The following is a 12,149-nucleotide window of genomic DNA, read 5'->3' as shown; positions in this document are numbered from 1 at the left end:
CCCCCCCCCCCCCCCCAAAAGACCTTTTTTTTTTTTTTTTTTACAGACGTGCTGAAAAATGGATCGGCACGCACCCAAAACCCACGCCTACACTACTGCAAGCCATTTTTCAGCGTGCCTTTGTAAAAGGGCCCCTCAGTTATCTGGAGGGATTTGAAAAATATTAGCAGGTTAGATCTAATTTCTCCATCCGTGTTTACTCCTGTTTTCCTTTTTTTTTTCATTTGTACAAGGCTCTGTCCCCAATATTTTGCAAAGTGTATAAGACTAGATTACATGCCTGTGGCACATGTGCTCTGATGCCTCCTTTTCTGTATGTCTTCTGTATTATAGGTGCCTCTTGGAGCAGGCATCGCTTTGGCCTGTAAGTTTTTTGAGAAAGACGAAATCTGCTTGACGTTATACGGTGATGGTGCTGCTAACCAGGTGAGCTTTCCTCTCCGTACAGCCTTGATATACTGCTAATTGGTGGTTCGATCAAAATGGTTACAATAACAAGTAAATAAGAGGTTTGAAAGAAGGAAAGGAATTGAAGGAAATTACCGTGTAACATTGAGGCAGTTGTACTTCTTGAAGAGCGTGGAACAAACTCCCTGAGCACATACGCCAAGCCCCCTCCCTGCCCATCTTCAAATCACTGCTCAAAGCCCACCTCTTCAATGTCGCCTTTGGCACCTAACCACCACACCTATACTCAGAAATCTAGACTACACCAACTTGACATTTTGTCCTTTAGATTGTAAGCTCACCTGAGCAGGGACCATCCTTCTTTGTTAAATTGTACAGCGCTGCGTAACCCTAGTAGCGCTCTAGAAATGTTAAGTAGTAGTAGTAGGTGTTGGGGAGAGGCTTTAACAGTATTGTCTGAGGTTTGGAGTACTCTTAATTCATTCCATTTGCAACCATTCAGACAGGCTTCAGAAGTACAGTTCATCTATATATATATATAAAACTCACCCTCAACGTTCTATTGTCTGCTGACGTCACTGAAGCCCAAGGTTCGTAGGTTCGAAGCCCTAGGGGATAATCTATATATATAAAACTCACCCTCAACATTCCATTGTCTGCTGAGGTCACTGAAGCCAAGGTTCATATGTTCGAAGCTCTGAAGCCACGAAAATCACAGTCTCTGGGCCCCGCCCTGGCGTCAAACATTATGACGTTGAGGGTGGAGCAGATTCTCACCTCCAACGATCTACTCAGGCCACAAACTCCGGATTCCACACTGTAGCTCTGCTCCGCCCTCGCGTCAAAACGCGATAACGTCGAGGGCGGGGCACGAAAACCGCCACCCACACAGAGCTACAACGGAAACAGCAGCGGTGCACGCCACGAACCAGGTAAAACAGCGACGAGCCATGAAACCCTTGCTAGCGCCCGTTTCATTGCGCTCAGAAACGGGCCTTTGTTTACTAGTAATAAATATAATCAACATAAAAGTAACCACATCAGTCAAGACAATAATAACTTAGATAAATACAATAAAACCAATTTACAAAAAGGTGAAAATAGATGAGATTAATTACAAGATTAAGCATTAAAAAAATAATAAATTTTGCAGTGTTTTTGAAATATAAACTGATCTCTGGGCTACAATTCCATAGGTTTGGACCTGGAAAGGAAAAGACCTTTTATCCTAACGTCTTCCAGCTTGACCTCTTTTAGGTGTTGGGACGTTAGAAGGCCATCTTGGGCAGAATATATTGTTCTCCCTGGGACATAATTGTTTGTCTTTTGAGATTTCCATTCCTTATGCTTTTGGTACCCATATGTATCTGACAACTGACTCCTCAGCTGTTAAAAATCTTATCTAGGTGACGCATAAGGTCCGCCACCTTCACACCAGGGAAACACTTGACCAAGTGATCTTCATGCCCACCAGCCACTTACTTAATTGAATCTCCAACTTAAAAGGTGATCTCCTTTCAGGTGACCTCTCTCTTCCAAGACAGCACAGAGGTTGCCAGGCTAGAGACAGGACTTCTTTACTATATGTCTCCTCTCTGTTTGCCTTGGCTCCTCCGTCTGCTATCCTCAGATATCAGACATGTTCTGTGAGAGCTAGGTGCTCTTTGGGGCAATTTCTCCAAGTGGGTTAGTTTTCCACTTACCACGTCGGAAATGAACCTTACTCCTAAGCCAGGGCATGTAGAGTATGATCTTAGTCTGTCAGATTTACTGCTAATGCTTACTGTAGTAATTGCATTGTGTCAAAGACAGCTTTCTGGAGATCATAAGATGTAACATTGTATAGACAATTTATCCAGGTGCATTTGGAAGTTCTTTTTGATCAAGCTGAATGTGCCGGAAGCCAAATTTAGGCTGTTAAGTAGAAAGATGACATCTAGAACCTCAATAGTATCAGTTCACAAATTATCCCTGTCAACTGCTATGCAGGTTGTAGATGAACAAAAAAATAAACGCTAGCAGTCTAAAAATTGTAACTTGCACTGCAATATTTGCCATCTGTACTTGTCCCACTCTCCACTCCACTTGATTCCCCACCTCCAGCTCTGGTTACAATGCAGGGCAGGAGTTATAGTTCACCAGTTGACTCTATCAAACTGTACCTAGTTGATTACAGATCCCAAGTGGCCTTCCTCTTCCATTTTTTTCTTTGCTTTGCTCCATAAATAATTTGCTGCTGTTGTGAACGCACACTGAGGCCTGCTGCTGCCTGTAGACCTGCTTCCTTTGTTACTTTCTCTTCACATCTTCGGGGGGGGGGGGGGGGGGGGGGGGGAAGGGGAACTAAAGTTGTTTTTGGAGCTTGGAAAAGGGGTAGGCTGTTGCTGAGGTTTGAAGAAGGGGGGGGGGGGGGGGGGGGGCTAGGGTTGAAAAATTGTTTTGTGCAATTGAACAGAATCCACTAGGAATACACCTAAAAAGCCACAAAAATGTTTGTTTGTTTTTTCGTGACTCAAATACACCAACAAGCCCCTATTTTTCCAACCCTGGGAAAGCAGCTAATTGCCTCAAAAATAAACCTGTAATATTCCAAACAATAAACACCTAGGATCAGAAGCCCTAAATATAAGGCACGTTATTGTTCACCTAGGTAAGAACACCTTGAAGGTGAATAAGTTTCATATCCAAGCAGTCCTGTACTAGTTAACCTGAAAAGGAGACCCCGTGTTCTGTTACTGGGAGTATCCATTTTGTTGCAATACTGGTACAGCATGGCCCCTGCACATCCCACGGTAATGCTGAATATGATCTTGCAAGCTTGCTCACATTTCCCCAGGCATCAGGGAACCCTTTTTAAGGTAAGTTAACTTTGGACCTGTTCACATTGTATGCAGCTTTCCAGGTGGACTAATTTCTCCAGTTTTCAGAATGTGAGGTTTGCTTGCAAGTGATGAAGAAATGCATCTCTTGAGGAGAACGGAACACTTGGTAACCTCTTAGTGCATTCTTGCTGCTCCTTTCAGGGTCAGATTTTTGAAACTTACAACATGGCAGCACTGTGGAAACTGCCCTGTATCTTCATCTGTGAGAATAACCGATACGGAATGGGCACCTCTGTGGAACGAGCTGCAGCCAGCACAGACTATTTCAAGAGAGGAGACTACATTCCAGGAATCAGGGTGAGGGGTTTTATTTATTTATTGCATTTGTACCCCACATTTTCCCACCTATTGCAGGCTCAATGTGGCTTACATAGTACCATCAAGGCGTTTGCCCAGTCGGTTAATAGCAGATACAACGTTGTATATTGATCGTATGAGTTATAAGTGGAGGGTCGCAAGGGACGAAGATTGCATGTTGTGCATTCCGATTATAGTCATGTTGTGTTGCTTGGGTGAAGAGGTTTACGTGGGGTCATTTTGGTAGGCCGTTTTGAAGAGGTTGGTTTTTAGTGATTTCCTGAAGTGCAGATGGTCATGTATTGTTTTCAGAGCTTTTGGGAGGCCATTCCATAGTTTTGCGCTTATGTAGGAGAAACCGGATACGTAAGTTGTTTTGTATTTCAGTCCTTTACAATTTGGGTAGTGTAGGTTTAGGTAGGATCTTGACAATTTGGGTAGTGTAGGTTTAGGTAGGATCTTGACGATTTGACTATGTTTTCTTATTGGCAGGTCTATAAGGTCTATCATGTATCCTGGGACTATGCCGTATATGATTTTGTGCACTAAGGTGTAGATTTTGAAGGTGATCCGTTCTTTGATAGGGAGCCAGTGCAACTTTTCTCGAAGAGGTTTGGCACTTTCGAAGTGTGTTCTGTTGAATATCAGTCTGGCTGCTGTGTTTTGGGCGGTCTGGAGTTTTTTAATGCGTAGATTCCATTGCAATAATTTGCATGGCTTAGGACCATTGACTGTATTAGATATCGAAAGGTTGCTCTTGGGAAGAAAGGTTTTAGTCGTTTGAGCTTCCACATTGAATAGAACATTTTCTTTGTTACTGAGTTTACTTGGGTCTCGAGAGTAAGATTGCGATCAAGTGTGATGCTGAGTATTTTCAAACTGTCTGAGGTGGGGAGGGTATGTCCTGGAGTATTATGGTTGTGGGTTTGTCATTATGTTGAGAGGATGAGGCAATGTGTTTTTTCAGTGTTTAGTTTCAGTTGGAATGAGTTAGCCCAGGAGTCCATGATATTCAGGACTGATGGTGACCTCTGTTCTGATGCAAGGTTAGATAAGAGATTTAAACTGCAGCTTAACTTTAAAAAAAAAAAGCTCTTTTCTGTTTTGATTTACTGGTTGCGTGTTTTGCATGTAATAGTTATTGGTTCATCAGTCAATCCTATCTCCATAAATCAACCTCATTTTGAGGTACAACTAGTCTCTCTCTCTGAGCATTCATTGTTTTGTGTTTTGCTAAATCATTACTTCCCCTGAGATCACACCATCGTCTCCTTGTTATGGTTCCAGCATAGCCCCCATTTGTAAGATGTCCAGCCACTGGCCTTGCACTGTTTCTCTGGCCATTCCCCCTCCCGATTTCTCATGATTTTTCTGTGCTTCATTAACAGCTGGATGGTATGGACGTCCTGTGTGTCCGCGAGGCAACAAAGTTTGCTGCAGATCATTGCAGATCTGGAAAGGTAATGTGCGAGGACTTTGAGAGCAATTTTTATCTTATAGCAGTGCCTCGGTGCACACCTGCTTTGTGAGCAAAATTAAACTACCTTTAAGCAATGCGTTTTCAGTGATTCAATCAGTAGTTATAGCGTTACTTTGCTGCTACTAAAATCTCATGCAGGCATCCTACTAATGTGTAAAGCTTGAATATTGCTCAGAGTGCATTCGGGAGAGCTTCTAAAAGCTTTGCAGATGACCATAATATAAAGCTACTTACTTTCTGTACTAGAGGTTGGTGAGAATTGTATCTTCTATTACAGTATAATAGAATAATGAAGGGAGTGGAGTGGAGAAGTAACCTAGTGGTTAGTGCAGTGGACCTTGATCCTGGGGAACTGAATTCAATTCCCACTGCAGCTCCTTGTGACTCTGGGCAAGTCACTTAACCCTCCATTGCCCCTGGTACAAAATAAGTACCTGAATATATGTAAACCGCTTTGAATATAGTTGCAAAAACTTCAGAAAGGCGGTATATCAATTTCCCTTTCCCTATTTGAGATTCTACATGGAATGTTGCTACTCCACTAGCAACATTCCATGTAGAAGCCTGCCCTTGCACATCAGCAATGCGGGCCGCGCAGGCTTCTGTTTTTGTGAGTCTGATGTCCTGCACGTACATGCAGGACGTCAGACTCACAGAAACAGAAGCCTGCGCAGCCGCATTGCTGATGTGCAAGGGCAGGCTTCTACATGGAATGTTGCTAGTGGAGTGGACTTTGATCCTGGGGAACTGAGTGCAATTCCCACTGCAGCTCCTTGTGACTCTGGGCAAGTCACTTAACCCTCCATTGCCCCTGGTACAAAATAAGTACCTGAATATATGTAAACCGCTTTGAATGTAGTTGCAAAAACCTCAGAAAGGCAGTATATCAAGTCCCATTTCCCTTTTCCCCCTTTCCCTTATGACATCACAATATCAGAACTGAGCCAAGTATCGGGCAATCAAGCCATTGTGACATCACTGATGAGGTTGGCTCTTATTGGTGGAATGAGTGGAGGAGTAGCCTAGTGTTTAGTGCAATGGACTTTAAGCCATTGTGACATCACTGATGAGATTGGCTCTTATTGGTGGAATGAGTGAGGAGTAGCCTAGTGGTTAGTGCAGTGGACTTTGATCCTGGGGAACTGAGTTCAATTCCCACTGCAGCTCCTTGTGACTCTGGGCAAGTCACTTAACCCTCCATTGCCCCTGGTACAAAATAAGTACCTGAATATATGTAAAACGCTTTGAATGTAGTTGCAAAAACCTCAGAAAGGCGGCATATCAAGTTCCATTTCCCTTTCCCTATTTGAGATTCTACATGGAATGTTGCTGTTCCACTAACAACATTCCATGTAGAAGCCTGCCCTTGCAGATCAGCAACGCGGCTGCGCAGGCTTCTGTTTCTGTGAGTCTAACGTAATAACAGGGTTGCGTTTAAGTTTCGTATCAACCTGTTCCATTTACCACCATTCTATTTTTGTTTGCAGGGTCCTATTCTAATGGAGCTGCAGACATATCGTTATCACGGACACAGCATGAGTGACCCTGGAATCAGGTGAGATTTGCAAATCCTGTTCTCCTTACTTATTTTACCTGGTTTAGAATGCAAATCTTTTGAACTCGGGCTGTGCCTCGATTATACAATCTAATAAACCTCCCAGTGGGTATCTTGAAGGAAAACAGTGGTACCTTGTGGTGCATATGGAATAAGCCTCCTTCCTGATCTTCTGTCCTATGACCTGCTTCCAGTGATGGAGATTCAGCAGGGTATGAGATTGATCTCTTTAGATCCTGTGGGATGTTGGAATACATGGAAGGAGAAGCTATTCACAGTCTCTGTCGCTGTATTTTATTAGGAAAAGGGATAGTGAATAAGACCGAAAATACTATAATGCCTTTGTATCGCTCTTTGGTGCGTCCGCACCTTGAGTATTTTGTTCAATTCTGGTTTGCCGTATCTTAAAAAAAGATATATTGGAACTAGAAAAGGTTCAAAGAACAGCGACCCAAAATGATACGGAGATGGACTTCTCTCATATGAGGAAATGCTAAAGAGATTAGGGCTCTTCAGCTTGGAAAAGAGATGGATATGGGGGAGATGTGATTGAGGTCTACAAAATCCTGAGTGGTGTAGAACGAGTAGAAGTTCATTTCCTTCAGGGTTCCCCCCCCTTTTTTTTTTTCTCAAAACAGGAGACCACACAAAAGGAAAATTTTCTGGGCCCCCTGGGCATACTTGAATCCCTAGTGGCTAGCAGGAATTCATCTGAGGTCTTTGAATTGAAGTGAGGAAGAGACTGGATGGACAATGAGTGTTCCACGTATGTTCCTTGTGTCAACCTTTCTCTGCCGTCTCTTATGTGCATCCTCACGGGAAACAGGTCAAGCTCAGGGCCACTGAGAGACAAAGGCGGGGCCCGGGGCAAGCACCTCCACCTTGCACGGGCCCCTCTACCTTGTCTCCTGCTCTTGTGCGCCGGGACTGCATTAACGCTGCTCTACCGCACAGGCCCTTCTTCCTGTTGCGTCCCCTCTTGCGTTTGCGGAAACAGGAAGTACTTCACACAGGAGGAGGGATGAGGCAGGAAGAAAGACCTGCGGCTGGCAGAGCAGAGTTAAGGCTATAACCCAGCACTGTGGCACACAGGAGACCAATCAGCCAAGCTGGCTGATGCCAGGTGGGCCCCCCATGGAGGCTGGGCCCTGGGAATCTTGCCCCCCCCCCCCCCCCCCCCCCCCCCATCGGCGGCCTTGGGCAAGCTGCAAAACAGAGCATCTCTCCTTTGTTTACATGTGGAACATTCTCGATCTCTAGTGTTCACACAGTTTCCAAACTTAATTTGTGTTGGTGCGTGTGTTGAGATTCACTGTGAGGCTCTTGTAGAACTGGCCTTCCCTCTGTATGGGGAAACTCCCCCTTCCCTTGCCTGTTTGTTTCTTGTCCTGTGTTCCCATGTGTGTGTGTTTCATTTGCTTTCTTCTAGCTATCGTACTCGGGAAGAAATTCAGGAAGTGAGAAGTAAGAGTGATCCTATTACTCTGCTTAAAGACAGAATGGTAAACAACAACCTTGCCAGTGTGGAAGAGTTAAGGTATGTCAGTTGAGTGATGAGAGTTCAGGCCTTGCCTTGAAAAGCAATTAACTGCATGCCTTTGGTCACCGGAGAGGAGCATCGAACCTCGGTCTTGTAGTAGTGTTGAGGGGAGGGATGGAAGGGTTCATGTGTTTTTCTTAAGGAAAGGGCAAGAGGAGAGACCCTGTGTGATTGTATAATGTGTACAGCAGGAGTTCCCAAACCTTTTCGGTTCATGGCACCCGTAATGTCCAAGCGCCTTTTTGCGGCACCCCACCCCCAGCCACATGGGTCTCCCTTTCTCTGCAGCCCCCTCTTCCCAGAAAGTCCAGCACAACATTCCCTGCAGTCCCTCTCCTCCCATAAATCCAGCACACCTCTGCCTCCCCAAATCCAGCATCGCTCGCTGCCATCCTTCCACTGCCACTTCCTTCTCCTTCCCCCGCTGCAGTGCTTGTAGCTTACGTTTTTCCATGGACAGGATCTTCTAGCCACACCTCTGAATATACGTCACGGTGACGTGACCGACCTGGCTATCCAATAGAAAATGCTCTAAAAGTTTTAAAGTGAGCAAATCGAGGATTCCCGCCCCGTACCCATAGTATATATACAAAGTGACATTACACAGAGCTCAGTTTTATTTTGTCCGTGGAAACGGAACAACCCGTGTCTCTTTTATTTCAGTCAGTCAGTCAGTCAAAATTCGTGGATTCAATCTATCAGATATTTTATTTAATATGTCTAACCAAAAGACTGGATTTAAGCGTTGCGCTACTTGCACACGTAAATTATCTATTACTGACCCTCACATACGTTCCAGAAATGGGCCTTTTTTACTAGATTAATGATAATGTAGGTGGTGGTTTGTTTGTTTGTTTGTTTGTTTTTTCTGAAAGACCCAAAGCAGTGCCCTTTCCAGTATCTTAGCCCTACATTTGATGGGTATCTTTTTATGCTGAATTAAGAGGGGGCATTTGATCTCACTGTTGTACCTTCTGATACAGGCCTCACTAAAGAACATTTCAAAGCTGTGGTTTAATGCGTTAAGGGAACACCATTTAAACTGTTGGAAAGAAGTACTTTGGTGTCCATTATTTCCTGCCATTTTATTGACGCCTTGCAGGTCTTTAGTTCATGCTATGTTTTCATATAGTTTAACAGGGCCTGGTTATATGTGTTGTTAACTACAGGTTTAATGTTCTTGAGGCTCAGGTTGATCGCAGAATCTTGTTGCTCTCGGTTTGTAATTGTGTGTTGTGGGTCAGGAAACTCCCTTTTTACTTGTCCTAGCAGCGTCCTTGGAAGGCAGTAGCTCATGGATGTTTCTCAGCCTAAGATTTGGAGCCCTTTGGGATATCGTTGGAAGGTGGGGAAAAGCAATGCAGCAGCTGCCATGATGCTATTCTGGGACCCAGGCCTGGAACATCCCTAAATGACATAATGTGCCTTTCCCTTTGCTGTATGTTGCAGGAAATCGACATTGAAGTACGGAAAGAGATAGAAGAAGCTGCACAGTTTGCTACAACAGACCCTGAGCCACCCCTGGAAGAACTGGGCAACCATATCTATTCTAATGAACCTCCCTTTGAGGTGCGGGGGCCTAACCCCTGGATCAAGTACAAGTCCATCAGCTAAAGTCCCACTCTTGCCAATTCCTGTCGGTAACATTGCTGCCTTTTCTCCATTAACTTGAGGATTGGCTGGCTTACAAATGCTGGCTTTTAACATTGTCTGGTTAGGAAGTGAAGAAAACTTGGGCATTCAGCTTTCCACCAGCAAACCCTCTTAAGGAAATGTTACAAGGTTGCTTCAAAGAGAAGTGACGAAAGAATTTCTGATGTTTTGACTGTATAAATGTAAAACTATTCAACTAATATTGTCTTCCTAATATAACAATCATGTCATGCACTTTTATTGGGTTATTTTATTAAAATCTACCAATACACTGGCTTGTTTTGTGATTGTTCTGTGCATGTGCTTAAAATCTTTGTCACAGGAGAGAGCCCCCCCCCCCCAAAAAAAAAAAACCCAAACCTGTGTCCAGTGTATGAAACCAACTTTAGATTTTTAACTGTTCCAACTGTGTTAGAACTTGCAGTTACCTAAAGCTACTTTTATCCACAGTGGTTGAAATATCTGACTGAAACTTGTAACAAATGTCTACAGTTCATCTTCAAATTCTTTACAGAGAAAATCTTGTATGCGAAAAGACACTTTTTTTAAGGTGCATATTTGATTATTTGAAAGGTCTGTTCTACTCACCGAGACTTGACAAGTAGAAAAGGTAAATCTGATGCATGTTGTTGTAACTTTTTTGATAACAATACCCTCCCTGGCAGATTCAGAGCAAGATGCACTAAAGACGTCGGTAATTCCCGTTCCCTACGGATTCCATAGCAAATCGGTAGGGAACGGGAATGCATCAATGATAGGGAATGCAAATGAGCTACTCGTTGTAGCACACTTGCATTCTCTTTTCCTTCGGTACCTGAGTCGGAGAATCGGGACGTCCCTTTTGATTAGGCTCCTCTTCCTGGTCTCTTCAGCCAATCAAGTGGGCTTGGCTGGCTGTTGTCAGCGAAACGCGCTGTGATTGGCTGAAGAGACCAGGAAGAGGAGCCTAATCTAAAGGGACGTCCCGATTCTCCGGCAACCAGGAAAATAGAAAAATTTTGCTGTGGAGGGGTAAGTGGCGCGGCGAAGACAAAATAGAAGGGGGGAAAAAAAAACACGAGCGCCGGCAGAGCAAAAAACTGCGAAAAAAAAAAAACCGTCTCTCACAAGCGCAGGGAGAGTACGTCCTTAAGGACGCCCCTCACATGCGCTCCCTGCCTTTTGTTTTTCTTTTTTACCTTTTTTGGGGGCCCTTTTCCTTTCCGATCCCTCACAGGAGCCCTAACGAGAGGTGCAGACCTCCCGTAGGGTTCCTACGGTAAGGGAATCGGAAAAAACGGTAGTGCATCTCATTATAATAGCTTTTGAATCATTTGCATTCCGTTTTCGTTGCCTGCTACCGTGGCAGGGAAAATGCCCTTAGTGCATGCCCCGGGTAAACTACTGTGTTTTAAACTGGCTGGAACCAGTTTAAAACGCAAGTTGTGGGCTCGTTAGGTTTTGTGCATCTGGCCCTCAGCCTCCACCTCACCCTTTACAGGGCTGTGGAGGAGTAAAGCAATGGCATGGAGAACAGCAGGCTGAGGTGCTGGAAGCCAGGGTTCATTTCGCACTGAATGCTTTTTTTGTGCCTTGGACAAGTTATTTCACCCTTCATTACCTTAGGTACAGACTTACAGCTGGTTATTGATATGCACCATCGCATTCATGTGCATTAACACCGTTAATGTGTGCAGTAAACGGGGCCTGCTGTTTAAATAACATGATAGAGGTCTATAAAGTACTGAATGGAGTGGAATCGGGTGGCTGTGAATTGCTTGTTTACTCTTTTTGACTGGGAGGCACACAGTGAGGCTGTAAGTAGTACATTTAAAACAAATCGTAGAAAATATTTCTTTACTCGATCTGTATGGAATTTGTGGTAAAAGCAGTTAGCTTAGCAGGATTTTAAAAAGGTTTGGAAAACTTCCTAAAAGAAAAGTCCATAATCCCTATTAAGGTTAGCTTGGATGAATCTACTGCTTATTTCTAGGATAAGCAGCATAAAATCTGTTTTTACTCATTTAGGATTTTGCCAGGTACTTGTGACCTGGAATTGGCCATCGTTGGATACAGGATACTTGGGCTGATGGATCTTCGGTCTGTCCTAGTATGGCAGGTTTGAAAAGGTGGATATTAACGTTAAAATGCAGCTAGATGTGATTCCTCAGTGTCTCCTATGGCATCTCTCCCCTGCTTGTAATTAAACACACCATGGTGCGTTTCACTCCCAGACGTAATAGCAGAAAGGAACAGTACGTTGCCATGTTCAGGGGCTGATCATCTGCAATGGCCACCATGCTTAAGCCTGAAGCAAGAACTTTGGGTAGAAGAAAGCATGGATTCTTCATGAAT

At 44.1% G+C, this 12,149-nt stretch overlaps 1 protein-coding gene across 2 annotated transcripts in view; it reads left to right on the top strand.

Moving 5' to 3' along the window:
• PDHA1 (pyruvate dehydrogenase E1 alpha 1 subunit) overlaps positions 1-10,090 on the top strand; it is a 29,902-nt gene extending 19,812 nt beyond the window's left edge. For both annotated transcript variants that reach the window (XM_030202277.1, XM_030202276.1), the window contains 6 exons: positions 334-426; positions 3,432-3,587; positions 4,976-5,047; positions 6,555-6,622; positions 8,052-8,158; positions 9,610-10,090. In XM_030202277.1, coding sequence (XP_030058137.1) covers positions 334-426; positions 3,432-3,587; positions 4,976-5,047; positions 6,555-6,622; positions 8,052-8,158; positions 9,610-9,776 — 663 coding nt within the window. In that variant the 3' untranslated portion in view covers positions 9,777-10,090. The remainder of the gene's footprint in view (positions 1-333; positions 427-3,431; positions 3,588-4,975; positions 5,048-6,554; positions 6,623-8,051; positions 8,159-9,609) is intronic.
• Positions 10,091-12,149: the final 2,059 nt, after the last annotated feature.

The sequence above is a fragment of the Microcaecilia unicolor genome, chromosome 4 (genome assembly GCF_901765095.1).
Source record: "Microcaecilia unicolor chromosome 4, aMicUni1.1, whole genome shotgun sequence".
In the NCBI taxonomy this organism is placed as follows: Eukaryota; Metazoa; Chordata; class Amphibia; order Gymnophiona; family Siphonopidae; genus Microcaecilia; species Microcaecilia unicolor.
This window is presented reverse-complemented; position numbering and strand designations above follow the sequence as displayed.